Here is a 19,575-nt window from a genome sequence, read left to right as displayed (position 1 = left end):
GGTTGAAAAAGAGGTGCAAGTTTTCTGGACCAATAACAGAGCGAAGTAAAGCATTAACAAAATGATAATGGTTACTTTCGGCATTTACAAGACAAGAGTTTCTATGGCACAATATTTCGTCGATAACTCGCGATTTTCGTGACAATCGTCTCACAGTTTTGAACGCTGGCTATAAAAAAGCTGTCCATGGATGGAGATTGGGGAGGAGTTACTGCTTGCACCAGCCTGTCTTGTTGCTAAGTTTTCTACGATTTGTTGGTTTATTCTAAACCAGTGAGATTTGTCGCTTGGGATTTTCTCTGCGTTTTGATCGACTCAGACATCGCACTCATAACTGCTACGCGTTATGGAATAACTTAGATACTACGCCCTGATTGGTTAAAACCCTACTGTTTATTGTACTGGCTAAGCCATCTGCTTTGTTCTAAGTTATACTGTAAAAGCAATAGACCGCAAAGTTATAGGTTTACCGGCGAGAAAACTAACCTGGGATGTTAAAAGAAAGCGGGAAAAATTTGTTAATAAAGAGCCTGAGGTGAGTGATTTACAAACTTTTGTCGTGTTCTCCCAATAACTCGAGTAGGTTACTATGCCGGTACACCGATAGAAAGTTCGGTCTGTTCCTCAAATAGAAATCTTTCACTCTTATTGTTAAATAGTGAAGGATTAGCGAAGCCAATCAGACCGCAGAACTTTTGACTAAACGCTTTTAGATTTATAGTCGAATCTTTCAATTCACCCATTACTCTTTGTGATTGGTTTGGAAAGCGCTCCAATGAGCCTTGATTCCTTTGGCCCACGTGTAAGGCTGTCATGTTCGGTTGAAAAGAACGTGTACGTAAAGAAAAGAGCGGCCATTGATATATACATTGGTGATGAATGAATCAAGTGAATCAATTTCTTTCGTTTTTGCATAAGGTCATTCAGATGATCATGATTTTCTAATTACTCCAGATCGGTGTTATAATTTCTTTTTGTGTCGCTTCAAACAGGGGGAATATGGTTGGATTAAACTGGTTTTCAAGGTTGCTTCGTCGCTTCTACAAACCAAGGAAAGGTAGAGATGTTCAGTTCGCGCCATGTCTTTGAGCCATGAACAGGAACCATTTGAATAAGGAGATGATTTAAGTGACACCCAGTCGTTTGTTGAAAAAAATTGTTTTAACTTTATCTAAATTTCACGTTTAGATTTCAAATTTTCGACACAATTCATTTCGACAACATTGGTTAGCGCTTTAACGATCTTTTAGGTGAGTTGGATCATTTTTATCGACACTGTGATGGCAGAATGACTGATTGACTGACTGACTGACTGTGCGACTTGCTTACGGGGTGAATTACACTATCCGCTCCACCATCATCGTAACCATGGTCATTAGTTTATCACGCTCATTACTGTTTTTGTGTTTGATTTCTTTCCTCATACATACCTACATGCATAAATGCATTTTGTGTATTACTTTCGAGACAGATTAAAAGTTTCCAGCCCACAGGTAACTCGAGTGCTATTCTCTCCAATTCTGGGGAAAGAGTGCCAGCGGTCGAGTTGACAATCAAGAGCTTTGTTTATAAAATTTGTTAGAGACAGAAGATTGGGTGTTATAAGAATGGATCTCAGAAATATTGTGGAAGAGTTTTTGAATGCTACAAAGTGCAAATCTTTGTCTGGAGTCAAACATCAAATTAGCTGCAAGTTCATAGCAGGAGAATTTTAATGTTAAAACAACAGCATAAGTTCATGGAGGAATCACATGCTGGTGTTCCCTTCTAATGTGTTACGTTCTACTCAGGTTTTCATGGCAGTTCTTTCCTTAATGAACGTGATAAGAAGGGTATATATTGAAAAATACAAAACTCATATAATTATGCGTCGACGAATCATAATCTATGATCTTCAACTATTAAAGAAAATAAATCAATTATGACATGACAATACATTGAGCTTTTGTCACTAGAGTTGCAAGTCGAGCAATGAAGACTGTAGGTAAAGCAAAACTGCAGGGAAGTAATGTGTGTGAGAGAAAGGCCAATGGCCTGGTTAGCAATGATCATGCAGATAGCAAGTTTTCCTGAAATCAGCAGGAAGTTGTTCATCCGTTGTTACTGGAAAATACTGCTCAAATTTTCCACTTATTCCGACCCCCTTGAATGAGTACTTTTGCATAAAGACAGAACTACAACGGAGTCTCTTAACCAGTCCCGAGCCGCGTGTTGCTCGATAGATCACAAGATATGATAGGCCACTGTATCACATTACGTCAGAGGATCTATCTAACATAAGGGGACATAAGTACAACGGTACAACCTCCCTCCCGTTTTCAACCCGACCCAAACCTGTTTCCTGTTTTCGACCCGAGTCAAACCTCCTTCCCGTTTTCTACCCGACCCAAACCTTCCTGAAACAGACCAGCAAGAAAGGAAAACAAACCAGCAGACACACCAACCAAAAAGAAAAATATACAATCCTAACTCAGGGCTTCAAACAACCGCTAATAAGACAATTAAACAGGAAATACTATTACGAACGACAGATGAGTAAATAGACTTGGATAGATGGTAAATTTTTGTGGTAATTTTTTTTTCTTGCAGGCGGAATAAAAGCAGGACTTGTCTTGTCTGCTGTCATTTCTCCCTCCACTTCATGAAATGCCATCGGTGAGTTTTCATCTTAATTTGGAAACATTGAAGCTTCTCCTGAGTCAGTCATCGTGTTCTCAATTTTTTTTTATTGAGGAAGACTTTTCGCTTTTACGGCTTCCTCCACATGTAGGTCGTTACAAATTCAGTGTCAGGGGAAAGGTGATGAAATTACAAATGTATATGTATAAATTTTTTTTCAATTAATATCCTTGCTCGCATTTCTGCTTGATGGTCCTTTCCATTTTTTATCCTGTTTATTAAAATAAAGTATTCCGTGGCAATTATGCACCCTTGCTAAATGGAGTTGTTGTTGTTGTAAACGATATCTGAACCAACGCACTCATGTCCAATGTTTTAACATTTATTTCAGAGAACACGTTCTTCAGTTGTATCAAGGGCAAACAACATTTTCAAAGGACCTGCTCTTGACACCCGCATCTTCAGTGGTACGTACTGTGGTTAAATAACGGATAATAGGAAGTTTAAGAAACGATGACAGCGGTTGGTTAAAAATTAACTTATATTTTACCTACGAATCTCGCGATACTCTAAAGTCATGTACTTTCTTCCTCGCTGTCAAAATATCTCGAAACTGAATATGGTACACAGCGTTAAATTAGAAATGGAAGTTTAAAAAAAATAGCCGTCGCCGTTCACGTTCTCCAGAGAACGCAAATTTGGGTCATTTCACGTTGTTGTTCTGCAGATTTACACAAAGAAATTTACAAAGATTTTCTACCTACGTGCAAAGCCGTTGTTCTGCTTATTAAAAGTTTTGTGTCGTGTCATTCCCGTCGCCGTCGCTTTCGCTGTCGTGGTTTTCTTAAACTCCCTATTCAAAAGTGCGCTCTATGTTTTTTTGTTGCCGGTCGTTTCCAGGACCATTGGTACCCAGTCGGTTGAGTTGTCTCGCACCCTTACTAAGAAAGTATGTTTTCCATGTTAAGTATGTTAAACATAAGGTCGATTTGTGACGTTACATAGGAATAGCTTGGTAACTTTATTTGTACTGAAAACAAGTTCAGATTTTTAGGTCGAGAAGGCGACTTTTCGTTTCCATACAAGTCCTTATATTTCGCCCACTGCACAAAGTAAACATGTTTGCATATTAACGGTGGCTGTTTGGAAACTTGAACTGCCTTTGCCCAAACTGGGTACGAACTGTCCGAATTTAGTTACGAAACGACGGTTGGTACGAAAGGACTGGATATTTGGAATGAAATTGTAATCATGGTAAAGAAAATAATAACGATGATAATAATGATGATAATGATAATTAACAATGATAATACTTCTAATGATATAAAGGATGATAAAGATACAGATAACCGTTATGATACGATTTAGCGTCCTCATTTCATTAAGCGTCCCGTTCGGCTTGTGAGCGCCCCCTGTATTCTGTTTTGTTAATAATCACTAGCGCCCCTACTGCGTGAGCACCCTCATTACAACAAGCATCCCTATAACGAAAACACACACTGTTAGAATGTGTAGACATTGAGATCAACCGTAGTTCATCTTTCTTAAATTGTTCCCTTTAACCCCTAAGAGTGACTAACATCTAATTTCTCTTCAGAATATCCCCCTGAATCAAACATTAAGGTCACGAGAATAAAGGAAATGATCACCAGTTAAAGAAGCTCTTGATTTTTACATGATTTTTCCCTGTCAGCATGTTAGGAAATGTATAGGGAACAGTATGGCGAATATGCATTGTGATGTTAGGATGTAAGGGGTTAAAGCCTCTTTACAAAAACAGTGGTCTTCCTCTCAGTCTGTGAACAATTATGTCTACGTGAATACACAGTTCCTTCAAACGAATGAATTCGTCTATAAGTTTTGCAATGATTGCTTGGCTAGCCGTTGTAGTCAGGATGGATCCTGGAACAACAAATCCATTTTCCAGTCTTCTGGATGCTTTTCAAATAAACATCAAAGCCCTGTTCCTCACATTTTTCTGTTTCTCAAAAACAAAAACAAAACAATAAAAAAAAGAGCCGTGTCCCTAACAAGCGCCCTGTTTCAAATAAGCGCCCTTTCTTGAAGTACCAAAAGTAAGTGAGCGCCTGGACGCTAAATCGAATCATTGCGGCATGACGATGATGATGATGATAGCTCTAGTATTTAAGACACTAATAATAATAATAATTATGATGATGATGATGATGACAATAGTAGTGATGGGGAAAATAAAAACCATAAAGATGATTAGGATAACACAGGAAGACGACAGAAATAAAACAATGAAGATTTTCAAGAACTCTAAACCCGGTAAAAATTGTGTGAGTCCTTGGTTGGACCTTAAGACTTCTGTTTACGGTTTAGTGCACAAATTTATAACGAGAAGGAATTCGTTGACGAATCAAGCCACCTAGTACGCTTGTTATGTGACAAGCAAACTGTATGTTGCTAGAATAATTATCTGCAATGTCTTGTGCGTTAGTGTTTCATTAAGATTTTATTGTTACCTTTTTTTCTTGTTATCTTTGCTAGGGGAAGAGTCTCCGATTTTCTGGATATCAGATAGCGTACGCATTGATTGGTATAATAAAATGAATTTTATGTCACACAGTATCTTAAATGCATCGACATCAATATCTGAGCAATTGCCACCTACCCCTCCCCTAACCCAAAAACAGTCAACTGTTTACCGTAGATTCATGAAACGACACCTTTATGTTGTTGCCAAAACTTAAATTTGAAGAGATTCAGATTGTCTATGATTAAACCATAGTTGAGAGGCAACGCGGTCGTTAAAGGGAAATAATAGTATTTTATGAAACTGCAAATTTTAAGTCATTGTTGATACTGTAAGGTGGGTTCGTAATTTCGCAATGCTCTTGGTACAAATGAGATCTTACCATGAAGCTCTGTGATGTTTTATCTTCGATTTTTTTCTAGGTTTTGGCACCCTGAAAATTTTTCTGTCAACCATGGCTGCTGCTCTGGCAATCGTTTTCAAATCGAAAGAATTGCACAGCCCAGAATTATGGAAACATTTGAAAGAGACCGGAATTGCTTCGTTGTAAGTTTTACCGATGTGTATGTTGTATCGATTTGAATCTTAAGAATGAGTCATATGATTGCATCACATTGTTGTCGTATGATCGTTGTGGGCGTACTGTATAAAAGGCGGGAAAATGCGAGTGACCAAATCACGATTCGTTCAAGTTTTGAATCTGATTGGTTTAGAAGGTGGCGCGAACTTTCTGGACCAATCACACGGCGAGGTTAAGCAAAATCGAAGCAATCATCGATTACTTTCGACACTCAATTGAAAAATACTCTACTACATGCAGAATGCAACTCTAAAGATTGTTTAAGCATCAAAACAAGATGCAGGGGACGCGATCTATTACTCATGGAATGTTGTTTTTAAAGACCCACTTTGGCCTTGGCTATTTTTCTGGTGTTGTTCCAGTTGTTTCTAACACATTTCGTCTTCTGTGACTCGACTTATATTGTTGTATATTTGCTGAATCTTTGTTGCGTGATACGCACGCCCTGAACAACTGATCTACTCGTAACATACACGTGTAGGCATTTATAACTAGTACTAGGCCTGGCAGAGTGCAGTCTAATTCGGTCCGTAATTCATTAAGTGATTGACAAAATTATTACAGCACTTGTATAACGCGTATAGTCACAGGCATGTTGCGTTAAATGGCCAGTTACAAGCATAACGTAAACCATACACTGTCCCATTAGTGCACTAATCAAAACTATAGCGAAATTCTTGAACGTGATTGGTGATCACCAGCTTGACTTGAGCACTAATAGGACAGTGTCATGTTTGTAATTGGACAGTGTAATAGGACAGTTAAAGGGACACTTAACACGTCATGCCTGTGTAAGTGGACAGAACGCTTCATGTACTGTTGTCTCGCATTTCGCCGAGTAACTGTTGCTTTTTTTTCTTTTTCTCTTTTTAATGAAAACTTAGAACCACAACCGATGTCTTGTTTCTTTTTCAAATTTTGGTACGACTACAGAACCGTATTGGACTCCGCTCGGTCCTATTTGGCTGTTTATGACCAATGGCGTAGCAAATTTTATTATCGTGTTAATTGTATATGTCATATTTAGTGGTCAACTCACGCCTCGCTGAGAGAACATTCAATACAAAGCTGCGGTAGATTAATTGAACGTCGCCGACAGAGACGTCTCTGATAAGAAGGTTTTTGGCATATATCTACATTTTTATCGTTGTTTGGGTGTTTATTGTTGTTATTCATTTTGTTGTGGTGGTAATGGGTGTTGTTGTTTGCGTTCCTGTGATGGTTGTTGTTGTTTCTGTAGTTGTGGTTGTTGGTTGTGTGTTGTACTGGTAGCATCCAGGTTAATTTGTAATTCTCTTAAATTCATATCTTGCTTATGGGTCACTTAGCTTAAAATATTCAGCCCGTATCGTGTACACTTTATTTTTGGTCTCTTTCCATCTCTTTCAGGCGGCTATTCTCCATCATGTCGTACTTTTTCTTCTTCTACAACATAATTCTTAGAATTTTCTCTGCTTTTATGCGAATTCTAAAGGCCATGCTTTTAAGAGTGATTTTCATCTCACATATCGATCAAACATCACTGATGCAGGGTTTCAGGCTTGGGACAAAGGTACGTAGCACGCACTCAGTACAAGCAATTTATAAATGGCAGAGGCTATGTGAAGGAAGATATACAACATACAGACCTATTATGCTGCCATGTTGTTCACTATTTCATATAACAGCTTTTAACCAATGAAATTAATGTTTATAAGACTTCAGCGACGAAAGGAAAGGAAAGCAGAAATTCCTCGGTGACAAGATCCAACAAATTGCCTAGAACGCAGCAAACGGTAGTGGCTCAGTAGCGATTTGTAATAGCTTCACGTCTGATTGTTCGAGAGGGTTGCACTAACCAAAGCATAACCTATGGGATCCTGGACAACCTTCGACCCTCACTTCAAAGTTTCTTAATTTTCTTTCTAGCTTTTGTCGCATACCTTGGTTTTGTGACCGTGCTGGTTGCCCTCAGACATCCCATGATGCTGGTGTTCTGTCAGTTGCTTATTGACAGACAAAAAGATCATCAGCTCCTGCAAGAGCGTAAGTAAACTGTCTCCAGAATCACGACTCGGCTGGGGTGATGCATTCCTAGGATTCTGATTTGCTTGATTGATAATCAGACAGATGAGTCTGCGCACGAATGGGCAACTATAGCTTAGAGACAATTGGCACGTCTGTTTCTCTGATAAGATCAAAACACAGCGCTGTTTATGCACTGGCAACCGGCACTCAGCAACCAAGCAGAACACTAGAAATGATATTTTCATGGAGGGCAAGAAATACATAATTTTCTTCCGTTAAGCGTTGTTATTACTGTGAAATCGTGGAAAATTTGGCAGAAAACGTACCCCATTCCCCAAGTTAGATTTGAAAAAAATGGGTACCATTGAGAAGAAACTTACGATGCGAGCTGTGTTCGGTTTGTTACTATTCATTTCATATCCATTCTGTGGTCACACGGGAATATTGAAAGTTAGCCTTTCTTTTCTGCCACTTTGCACAGTTTTTTGAGGAACTAAATAACACGTATCTCACTGACAGTTACTTTTCAAGCCGACCATTAAAAAGATGATTGCATCCTGGGTGATATAGAACAGTTTTAAGCCTTTCATGAGGAGAAAAAGAAACATCCCTACGTGTGTGACCTTTTTTTCACCTTGAGTCTGAAGTGCTTTAGAATTCCGTTCTTAACGTTAAAATTAGTTTTCAAGTACTGTGTGTTAAGGCATCTATTTTGTCGCCGGATCTCCAACAGAGCTTATATATTGTAGGTTTGGCATCGAGGCAGGACGCTCTGAAGCTTTGTAATATTTGTTTTAAATGACTTTTAACAAAAACTTTTTCACAATAGTGAAGGAAATAAAGACATTTTGTCTCCCTTCTTACTCAAAGTACGAGTGAAATTTCTCTCTTTTGGCCTATTTTCTCTATTGCTATGATTCCTTTCTTTTCATGAACTAATTTTTTGAAGGGTAATTAACATGAAATACTCGACGAAGTCCCTCCAGATCTCGTCCAAACCTCTCAAACGCAGCCTATATTGCCGTTCCTCTCTCTTTGCCTTTCAGGCTTTAGTCGGGAGCCCCGTCAGTCGCGCATGTTTCAAAAGGCTGTCAACCCTGGTTCCTGGCCGTGACTCTCCTACGCAATCCATCTTTTATCAAGTACTGCCGCCAAGGCCGCCATTTCACGGCGTCTGTTGTGACTCTTGGAAGCTTCAACTTTGACGTTCCAGTGTAAAACTTTGAGACTAACTGGTTCACTTTACCGGGGATCTGCTATAGGTTGGGGTAAAGGTCTCCCTGGTTTGTTACCACAGTATAATATAGTCTGTATCTGGCTGTTGTTGTTGTTTTTGTATTTTAAATTTTTGAGTCAAAATGTTACTCCCCTAATGAAAGCTACTCTAAATTATGGGCTAAACTTTATTACCCACGTAGCTTGTGGTAGAGAAGTTTGCAAGGAAGCACACAAAGTACTTACATTTTGGATTTTTATTGCTGGCCTCGGAAATGGGAATTATATTATCTGGCAAACATGGAGAGGCAAATGGTAACATTTGCAATTTACGATGAGTTTTTTGTAAATCTATTTCTCTGTAAACGATTATGGATTCTAAGAATGGATTAATGTTCTTTGACACATTTGAATTTGATGGTTTTTTTTAAAGATAATATATCAGGTATTGGAAAGTAATATACACAAAAAGAGCAAGTAGTTTACGTTAGGCTAAAAGCCAAGTATATAGAAAAGAAAAAAAAGAAAAAAAAAATATTGCGGTTTGCTCAGGCGTTTTAAGCGGAAGTGTTTTGTTTTTTGAAAGTAAGAAAAGTAAAAATTGGCACACGATACCAAATAATGTTGTGAATTAATGAAGTCCGTGCTTAGGGGAAAGATTTGGGAAGGAAAGGTGTGGGTTTGGAACTGAGGAGCAAAGAACCAACGGTAGGAAATAGAATACGTAAAGTGTTTTGGCGAAGGCCGATTTCTTTCACACACGCGAATATATTCATATACAACTAGCGAACTCCAACATCGTGAAGACCTCTGATCTTTCTCGAAAAAAACCTAGCGGAAGTGGAAAGTGAGGTGGAAGTGAAATATTGGATTGGTGGGACTACCGGCGAAACCGGATTTCATTCAATTTTGCTCGTTTTTATCCGCGCGGGGACCCTGGCCGAGTTCCCGCTGGTTCCCTGTTACAAATCTCCTCACCGGCATTCCGAGAGAGATCCAGACAGGTGTCCCGTGAGAATCTCGGCGGGAACTTGCGAAAATACCGGCGTACACTCCAGAGGGAAGTGACATCAAAGAGCTCGTCTTCTTTGTCTCATAACTAACCATTTCATTCATTCACAAATTTACGAGGACGGTACAATCGAGCAACCGTTTTTAACCCGTAACTGAGTGTTATCACTGAGTGTTATCACTGTTTAATAATTTTAACAACAAAAGACAAGAAAACAACATTTTGTACCCTAATTTATCATTTCTTTTTCATGTAAAGCTTATTTTAAAAATCGCTCAAAAATATATCAAATAATAGCAAAAAAACGATGATGCAGAATTCTAACAGCTGGACCTCTTGGTAATCACTAAGGAAATGATTTGCGTCATTTTCTTGTGTAACATTTGTCAGATAAGAAAGATAATTTGCGATGCGTTGAGGATATTTGAACTCTAACTATTAACACTGATTTTGGGAGACAAATATGGAACAAATTTTACTTCAGAGAGAATTCGTCGTTTTATTTGAGTGGTTCCGCCCTAAGTAACCGTACCATACAACCCGAACAGGCTGATGGGACTCAATCAAGGATGACCACAACTGCTTAATAGAGACCACCGCTGAAAAGCGGTGAAAGTGATAATGCGTGAGCTTCATTAAGCATCTCAGATTGAACAGAACAGGAATGCGTAGCGACAAACACTCTCCCCATGCCCGTCTCTCCCAGGTTGACCCTTACCTGCACGATTTTTCCACAGTTTGTTTTTCCCGGTTTTCCTTACCCCTCATAAACCAGCGCTCTAAATTCGAGTTCCAAATGCTAAAAACGTTTTTATTTCACATCTTGCACGTCACCCAGTCGAGGATCTCCATGGGGTTAACCGTTAGCCGTAAATCGGTCGAAAATCCGGCTATCAGGCGTAAAAATCGACAAATTGGAACCCTTTGTTGTTGAAAAAATTAACTTTAAAGATCTTTCCCTCCTACAATGGGTTATTTAGTGTTATTCTGGGTTAGCTGAAGCAGGAAAAATGGCCAAAATTTTAACCGTTAGCCGTAAAAAGTTCTTATCGGTCGGCCCTCAGTTTCAAGAAAGTTTCGGTTTTTTAACAGGCTGTTTTAGTTAAGTTTGCAATCGTGGAAAAAAATATCATAAATATTTTTTACACTCGGGGAACCACACCGACCTAAGGTACTTCCCATGATGAGGACGCTTTCTATAAACAGAATAAAGCACCATCTCCCAAAGTGAAAGGTAATTTCTTTTTTCTTGCCCCTTCAACGATATATGACTGAAACATAATGTCGCTTTACATGCTAAAAAAACGCGTTGCGTGACATCCTAAGGAACGGCTGCCAATTAAACTGGCAGATGTAAAATCTGAAAATATCGAAGTTTATATCTCATTTAATAACTCTATCCAAGGAAATGGGGAGAGGTTGAGCGAATGAGACATAGGTGCGCTCAGTACTCCACACGAAAAGATGTGACAAAACATCATATCTGTCACATAACGTGCTAAAGAAGTGCGTCGCGTGACATCCTAAGAAACGGTTACCAATGATCGATATTAGCAGTTTTAGAGTCAGAAAATATCGAAGTTTATCTCTCATTCAGTAAACCTGTTCAAATTCAAAAAGAAATGGGCAAAAGTTGTTAAGCGAATACCAATTCAAACGACAAGAAATGGCCTATGCAGGTTGATGCAGAAATTTTCTTCCCTTTCTTATTGATTTCCTCTTCCATGTTAACAAAATACCAAGCGACTTGTTGCATTGTTTGACATTTAAATGTTAGTTTATTGTACTTAGATAGCAAGTAAACAATCTAATCGGAGAAACTAAATAAAATCATTTGGCTTCAACTTTCTGGCTCGTTCTCAGCTTCCTTCAATGCTTTGTAAGCCGTAACTAAAATTATAAAATAAAACTTCTCGTTTTGCCATTGGACGATTAGTTTAAACAATATACTTAAAATGCATCGTTCTGCTTGTAAAAAATAACACAATTTACCGCATTCAAAGGAGAAATCCCAAAAAATTAACTAGTACCAAGACTAAATCTTTGCCATTACGGCCAAAATCTGTCATTTTAAGTCTAGATAGACCAAATTCTGATTGGCAGCAACTAACTTTAAGTACCAATGACTGACTATAAATCCTCGAAAAGTCAATCACAATTTCATTTGACAAAGACTAAGATAATCGAGCTATCGGACAACTGATTATTCTCCAATTCCTATGGAAATTCTCTACACACGCACATGGCTGTAATAGCTTTATATCACTCATGAGATTAAACCGATTGAGAAAAAGTCTGTAAAAAACTCTGGAAAACGTTTTCAAGACGTTTCAACTTCGGCGTAAATGTTACGCCCAAATCCTCTCTGTAGAAAATACTTAGATTGAAAATAACTTCTCACATAGCTAGTCATGATAATTTTAAGATATCATATGAAAACAAAAAAAAAAACAAACAGACAAACAGTAGTTTGAGAAGGATATCAAAGATTAAGCTCGTAAAAGCAGTTCAGACAAGCAAAAAGGCAACTTTTGAATGAATGGAAATCTGTTCTCTTGTTAAACTTGACTTTGGCCGTCTTTTGGTTCTTCCTGGTTTGAAAAGAATACTCTTGACAAAGGTTTCATCGGTAGCTTACTGATTTCTGCTCCAAATTTCAGCATTTGTAGGTATTCGAAAACTCTCTGGGATTCCAATGCTAACTGCCTCACCTGAAAAAAAAAAAAAAAAAGAATCTAAGTTTAGGGAGGATAGTTGAGTTGCCGTGAAATACTTCTTTGCACATGAAACGATACACTGCACAACAGGATTGTTTTAAAAGAAATTTGCTTTTTTACTCCCATCATGTTTCCAAAAAAGAATGTTATCATCGTAAACGTGTCCACTTGATTGTACTGCATCTCAATTTGCTGGAGCAAAAGATAAATTCGTAACCCAACTGAAAGGAAAATAACACGCAAGTATCACTGCTCACATATGAGCAAAGATTATGATTTAATGTAACTTTGTACTGAATAGAATGTATCAACAGAATTATTACTTGCTGCAGCTTCTAAATCTCCTCGAAATCCAGGTTGACGTCGTCACCAATGAGTACAAATGGTGCCCAGTGCCAAACCTCCTTGAAATTTTCAATTTCTCTCATACACTTCATGGCCTGATTGAGAGCTTCACTGGCCTTCTTGCCTTCGGTAAGTGCATCGTAGAAGAAACTCATGAACTCTATGGTTCCCTCGTCGCCAATCGCCCACAAGGTTGCCACAACAGATCTGGCACCGGCACCCAAAAGTGCACGCGCCATGCCGACCACACCCTCGGTCATGACCTCCCCACGAGCAGTGTGACAGCAGCTAAGTACAACCAGACGTGCTCGCAACCCAGCTTCTATGACATCTTTCATCGTCAGTAGATAGTCTCTCTCTTGCGGCTGAGGGTTATCTCTTGTGGTGTTTGGTGCCAGGATAACTTCTCCAGTTTCCATTTTACCGTGCACTGCTATGTGAACTAACGCCACTGATGATATTCGTTTTAACACTTCATCTTTTGTTGCCATTTCTCCAGTGAGGGGGGAAACATTGAGGATACGTCCGATCATCTCTACTTCTTTCCTTGCTCCTGGAAGTTGCACCAAAAGTCTACCCTCATAGAAGATATGTTTGAAACATGGGTCGCCGACAAGCAATGCACCAGTCTTCATGTGAAAGTCAGTTGGACAATCATGAATTAGTTGCAAGGTTGTCACAGAGGGAAGCAGACGAATCCTGAAAGAACCACTTAGATATGATGAGTTGGAGTCCTGCAACGCTGCATAAGGTACAAGGCTAAATGGTCCCTCAGGAACGAATGTGATCTCGTCATTGCCTTCGATCAGGTCAGCAATAGGAGTAACGATGATGTCATGCAGCTTCTTTAAAGCACTTGATTGGGAGTGCCTCACATCAACTCGGATCACATCATTGGCCACTTCCTCTTCTGTCAGCGAGTCAAGCGGAGGATTTTCGATTGTAATAGTATCTTTTGCAACGATCTCCTCAAGAGCAGTTTTGTTCAGTTGCTGGATGAAAAATTCCAATTCATCCTCAAACTTATAATCGTTGACGTGTACTTCCCTCATCTGGATATTATTTTCACCAAGGCAAACCCAGAAGTAAACGCATGGTCCATTAATGGCTATGAAAATTGTGCTCAATGGAACCCACCTCAGAGAAATGCGGGATGCGCTGGGCGTTAAAGAATCTCCAGGCTGATATTTTGTGATCATAAGATCTCTCAGAGCTTGAGCACGTCCTTTCTCTGTGGCAAGAAGAGCCTTCACAACTTGACCTCGATTGAGATTTATACGCCACAAACCCTTGTATGCTACTTGGTGCCGATTACGATAACAAATCTTCCACTGATCGTTGAGTTGAAGTCTGGCCCTAATATCATCATACAATTCTACACTGGAGTAATAATAGTCAAAGGCCCTCATGAGATTTCCTTGGCACTCATAACTGCTTCCAAGGGAACAGAGTGAGCACGCCTCTCCAGTCTTATCTCCCACTTCTTTGGATATTTCTAGGTGACATTGATAACACTCGATTGCCATTCTCGACTCTCTTTGACGGAGATGAATCCCGCCGAGAAGGCAATAACTGATTCCCTCTCCAGCCTTGTCTCCCACTTCTTTAACGATTTCTAGATTACGTTGATGGTACTCGATTGCTGTTTTAAACTGTCTTAGGCTACGATAAACAATGCCGAGATTGCAATAACTTTTTCCCTCTCCGGCCTTGTCTCCCACCCCTTTAGCAATTTCTAAAGAACGTTGATGGTACTCGATAGCTGTTTTGAACTTTCCCAGACCTTGATAAGCGTTGCCGAGATTGCCATAACTTTTTCCCTCTCCGGCCTTGTCTCCCACTTCTTTAGCAATTTCTAGATGACGTTGATGGTACTTGATGGCTGTTTTGAACTCTCCTAGACCTTGATAAGTGTTGCCGAGATTGCCATAACTTTTTCCCTCTCCGGCCTTGTCTCCCACTTCTTTAGCAATTTCTAGATGACGTTGATGGTACTTGATGGCTGTTTTGAACTCTCCTAGACTGTCATAAGCGATGCCGAGATTGCCATAACTTTTTCCCTCTCTGGCCTTGTCTCCCACTTCTTTAGCAATTTCTAGATGACGTTGATGGTACTTGATGGCTGTTTTGAACTCTCCTAGACCTCGATAAGCGTTGCCGAGATTGCCATAACTTTTTCCCTCTCCGGCCTTGTCTCCCACTTCTTTAGCAATTTCTAGATCACGTTGATGGTACTTGATGGCTGTTTTGAACTCTCCTAGACCTTGATAAGCGTTGCCGAGATTGCAATAACTTGCTCCCTCTCCGGCCTTGTCTCCCACTTCTTTAGCAATTTCTAGATCACGTTGATGGTACTTGATGGCTGTTTTGAACTCTCCTAGACCTTGATAAGCGTTGCCGAGATTGCCATAACTTTTTCCCTCTCCGGCCTTGTCTCCCACTTCTTTAGCAATTTCTAGATGACGTTGATGGTACTTGATGGCTGTTTTGAACTCTCCTAGACCTTGATAAGCGTTGCCGAGATTGCCATAACTTTTTCCCTCTCTGGCCTTGTCTCCCACTTCTTTAGCAATTCCTAGATGACGTTGATGGTACTTAATGGCTGTTTTGAACTCTCCTAGACCTCGATAAGCGTTGCCGAGATTGCCATAACTTTTTCCCTCTCCGGCCTTGTCTCCCACTTCTTTAGCAATTTCTAGATGACGTTGATGGTACTTGATGGCTGTTTTGAACTCTCCTAGACCTTGATAAGCGTTGCCGAGATTGCAATAACTTGCTCCCTCTCCGGCCTTGTCTCCCACTTCTTTAGCAATTTCTAGATCACGTTGATGGTACTTGATGGCTGTTTTGAACTCTCCTAGACCTCGATAAGCGTTGCCGAGATTGCCATAACTTTTTCCCTCTCCGGCCTTGTCTACCACTTCTTTAGCAATTTCTAGATGACGTTGATGGTACTTGATGGCTGTTTTGAACTCTCCTAGACCTTGATAAGCGTTGCCGAGATTGCCATAACTTTTTCCCTCTCTGGCCTTGTCTCCCACTTCTTTAGCAATTCCTAGATGACGTTGATGGTACTTGATGGCTGTTTTGAACTCTCCTAGACCTTGATAAGCGTTGCCGAGATTGCCATAACTTTTTCCCTCTCCGGCCTTGTCTCCCACTTCTTTAGCAATTTCTAGATGACGTTGATGGTACTTGATGGCTGTTTTGAACTCTCCTAGACCTCGATAAGCGTTGCCGAGATTGCCATAACTTTTTCCCTCTCCGGCCTTGTCTCCCACTTCTTTAGCAATTTCTAGATGACGTTGATGGTACTTGATGGCTGTTTTGAACTCTCCTAGACCTCGATAAGCGTTGCCGAGATTGCCATAACTTTTTCCCTCTCCGGCCTTGTCTCCCACTTCTTTAGCAATTTCTAGATGACGTTGATGGTACTTGATGGCTGTTTTGAACTCTCCTAGACCTTGATAAGCGTTGCCGAGATTGCAATAACTTGCTCCCTCTCCGGCCTTGTCTCCCACTTCTTTAGCAATTTCTAGATGACGTTGATGGTACTTGATGGCTGTTTTGAACTCTCCTAGACCTTGATAAGCGTTGCCGAGATTGCAATAACTTGCTCCCTCTCCGGCCTTGTCTCCCAGTTCTTTGGCAATTTCTAGATCACGTTGATGGTACTTGATGGCTGTTTTGAACTCTCCTAGACCTCGATAAGCGTTGCCGAGATTGCCATAACTTTTTCCCTCTCCGGCCTTGTCTCCCACTTCTTTAGCAATTTCTAGATCACGTTGATGGTACTTGATGGCTGTTTTGAACTCTCCTAGACCTTGATAAGCGTTGCCGAGATTGCAATAACTTGCTCCCTCTCCGGCCTTGTCTCCCACTTCTTTAGCAATTTCTAGATCACGTTGATGGTACTTGATGGCTGTTTTGAACTCTCCTAGACCTTGATAAGCGTTGCCGAGATTGCAATAACTTGCTCCCTCTCCGGCCTTGTCTCCCAGTTCTTTGGCAATTTCTAGACATTGCTGAAGATACACGATTGCTGTGTTGAACTGCCCAACATTATAGTAAGTACATCCGAGACTGGCATAAGTGTTTGCTTTGACTCTTAGTTCGGCATTCGATTTCCTCATTAATTGAAGCAGACTTTCGTTATTGTTTTCAATCTTAAAACGTGTCAAGGGTTGCTAAATTATGCGCGGATTCGCAAAAATGCAATGGAAATGTGTTTTCTAAAAGTAATGAGAGTATTGGATAAAACCTTCAAATTGGAATGATAATTCTAGCGTGGGTTTCTTGAAGAGATTTGAATTCAAGTTATTCGAAAGTGTTGAATAGCTCTGAAGTGCATTTATTAGTTTAGGTTCAGTTGTCATGGAAATATGAGGGGCATTCAGCAGGAACTCTGGGAATTAGTTAATATTGCCTCTTCTTTTCAGCAAAGTTTCATGGAATAATCAAGAGAACTCCTTAATAATATTTTAGCTTCTTTAAACTGCTCAGTGCAGTATAAGAGAACATCGCTCGCACTATGTGTAGAAGAATCTGCCTGGAACGTATTGATTATTCTTGAAATATTAGTCGCATTGCATCTCGTATCACGTTTGAAACATTCGTTAAAGGATACAGTCAATCCCATATGCAACCAGCCCCTTGCTTCTTTATACCAGCAAAGTTCGGCACAAGCTCTGGCTCCTGAAAAGGAGGGAATAATTGGTGGTGCGAGGTAATTTATCACTGTTAAGGTATAAAAGTATTGATAAAATGGACTTAATTTGTCATTTGGCTGGAAACAAAGATTTTGATTATAAAGGAAATTTGAACTTGTAGAAGGACTGAAAAGGAACAATAAAGAGCTAATGCAAAGTGGCTACCAACTAAGGTTCAACCGATGATGATAACGATGAATTTATCTCACGCATTCTTCATTTTAATGTGCCCTTATGCGCTTTTCAGCACTTTTCAGGGAAGTTTTCAGGCAGACTGCATTGAGCAGTTTAACTTTTGAAAGGGAATTTTTCAGGGCCTCCTTGCCGGGTTTTTTAACGTCCCTTGCTAAGAGTTACAGAGAAGATGCAAGAAACGGGGCTTACGGTCTTCCATTCATGTCCGGGACAATAATATCAGACCATTTGCAGATGTCGTAGCTTGGGTGACAGCACATTCTCCTCAGATATTTTACGACTCCGAGTGTTGGTCCGGTCGAGGTTTAAACCCTCGACCTCCGGCGCTCTACAACGTGAACTAACAAGGCAGCGGTATTTGAGAGCTTATTGACATTTTCTTCTGCTTTTTACCCACATAACAGACATTGACACACCAGATACGATTGATACTTGGGGTGCAGTCACCTGCCACAAACTACACAATCCTCTTTTGACGAAATCAGAGAGTAGAATGTTGATGACTTATGTCTGAAACACCCACCTTTCTTAATAGCTTTGATTAACGAGGGTTCCAATTGAACGGCAACTGTTGCATCATCGAGACATTCCACGTAGTTTGCTATGAGATTCAGGAAATAAGGTTTAAAAAAGTGATAATCATATGGAGTTACAACAAAGAAGCCTTAAAAAATTACAATTACTTAAAATGTAACGAGGATCATTTCTTTGCTTAATTTTCATTCGCTGCAGGGCGATTTATGTTTTTATGCCACTTTTCTGCAGTTTCTCGATCTTTTCTTCTCTTGATGCACATTGTGTATTCCGTTACCTTGTAACGCTGCATGAGAGATTTATATATTTAGATATGAAATTGTTACCCAAACGGAAATGAGCTGTTGCCCTGTTGCTGTAAAGCTTGGCGTTGAGTCGTTTATCCTTGCAGTTCACTTTAAGTCCTTCCGTGTAGGAGTTTATCGCCTTATTAGCTTCTCCTTGTCTGTATTCTTTGTTACCTTTCTCCACACATACTTTCGCTATTTCTGAAAACACAACGTTTTAGTGTTAATGATTTGTAATGAGTGAAACGACCCTTGACGGATGATGCCAACTTTATATATCCAAACGACTTTTAGGTTAAAGGATCTTAAAGCAATGAAAAAAAAAATTAGAAAAGTTTAATACCTGTACAGTTTGTTTAAGTAAAATGTATAAGCTGTTGGGAGTCTGGGCTGTAGCTTGGCTATTGCTAGATCAAGTCTGTTCGGTTTACATTTAGGTCGAGAGGCTTTCACAAACCCCTTTTACACCTGGCTTACGTTTTCCAAAATATCACAAGTTTTACCAGGAGATCCTATTTCAACTAAATTTCTTTTACAATCGCCCTTCAGGAGAGTTTATCTGTGCATTTTGTTCACTTTAAAATATGCAAGCTATTTGGAGTTTTAGCTGTAGCTTGGCTATAATCAGATCAAGTCTGTTCGGTTTACATTTACGTCGAGAGACTTTCCAAAAACCCTTTTAAAGCTGCGTTACGCTTTCCAAAATATCAAGTTAGAATATAAAATTCCATGAGTTACTAAGAAAAAATGCATAAAGCAGAGCAAAGCCAGGACCGAAAAGGTTAAAACTTTTTAATGTTCTGATAAAAAAAAAAAGCATTGTACTGAGAGTGACAAGAGTTCGTGGTTTGCCCA

The 19,575-nt window shown here is 39.7% G+C and overlaps 2 protein-coding genes across 5 annotated transcripts in view; one reads left to right on the top strand and one right to left on the bottom strand.

Annotated features, from left to right (window-relative positions):
• Positions 1 to 526: 526 nt before the first annotated feature.
• On the top strand, positions 527 to 10,004 carry LOC113664670 (uncharacterized). Of its 4 annotated transcripts, XR_016182619.1 has the most exons (9): positions 527 to 1,057; positions 1,189 to 1,250; positions 2,590 to 2,655; positions 3,011 to 3,086; positions 5,134 to 5,182; positions 5,542 to 5,665; positions 7,089 to 7,251; positions 7,608 to 7,724; positions 8,753 to 10,004. XR_016182619.1 is itself a non-coding variant. In XM_089192699.1 (8 exons), exons 3-8 carry the CDS (start codon positions 2,642 to 2,644, stop codon positions 7,632 to 7,634), a joined length of 453 nt encoding a protein of 150 aa, XP_089048825.1. In that variant the 5' UTR covers positions 527 to 1,057; positions 1,189 to 1,250; positions 2,590 to 2,641; the 3' UTR covers positions 7,635 to 10,004. The 4 variants fall into 4 exon arrangements, 1 of the variants encoding a protein (XP_089048825.1); XR_016182617.1 differs by having other exon boundaries at positions 7,089 to 7,724; XM_089192699.1 differs by having other exon boundaries at positions 7,608 to 10,004.
• A 1,641-nt stretch (positions 10,005 to 11,645) lies between these two features.
• The window catches only part of LOC149035486 (uncharacterized), a 9,268-nt gene continuing 1,338 nt past the window's right edge, over positions 11,646 to 19,575 (bottom strand). Inside the window, exons 3-8 of the mRNA XM_089192698.1 lie at positions 18,760 to 18,921; positions 18,423 to 18,500; positions 17,623 to 17,690; positions 14,585 to 17,161; positions 12,974 to 14,464; positions 11,646 to 12,644 (exon numbers count right to left, since the gene is read on the bottom strand). Coding sequence (XP_089048824.1) covers positions 12,986 to 14,464; positions 14,585 to 17,161; positions 17,623 to 17,690; positions 18,423 to 18,500; positions 18,760 to 18,921 — 4,364 coding nt within the window. The 3' untranslated portion in view covers positions 11,646 to 12,644; positions 12,974 to 12,985. The remainder of the gene's footprint in view (positions 12,645 to 12,973; positions 14,465 to 14,584; positions 17,162 to 17,622; positions 17,691 to 18,422; positions 18,501 to 18,759; positions 18,922 to 19,575) is intronic.

Source organism: Pocillopora damicornis, chromosome 13, assembly GCF_964200805.1.
Source record: "Pocillopora damicornis chromosome 13, jaPocDami1.2, whole genome shotgun sequence".
Taxonomy (NCBI): Eukaryota; Metazoa; Cnidaria; class Anthozoa; order Scleractinia; family Pocilloporidae; genus Pocillopora; species Pocillopora damicornis.
Note: the sequence above shows the minus strand (reverse complement) of the source record. Positions and strands in the feature narration are given on the sequence as shown.

Coding starts and splice junctions, on each gene's coding strand:
- LOC113664670 (XM_089192699.1), top strand. Junction 3,087..5,133: donor TGACACCCGCATCTTCAGTG/GTACGTACTGTG, acceptor TATCTTTGCTAG/GGGAAGAGTCTCCGATTTTC. Junction 5,183..5,541: donor GATAGCGTACGCATTGATTG/GTATAATAAAAT, acceptor ATTTTTTTCTAG/GTTTTGGCACCCTGAAAATT.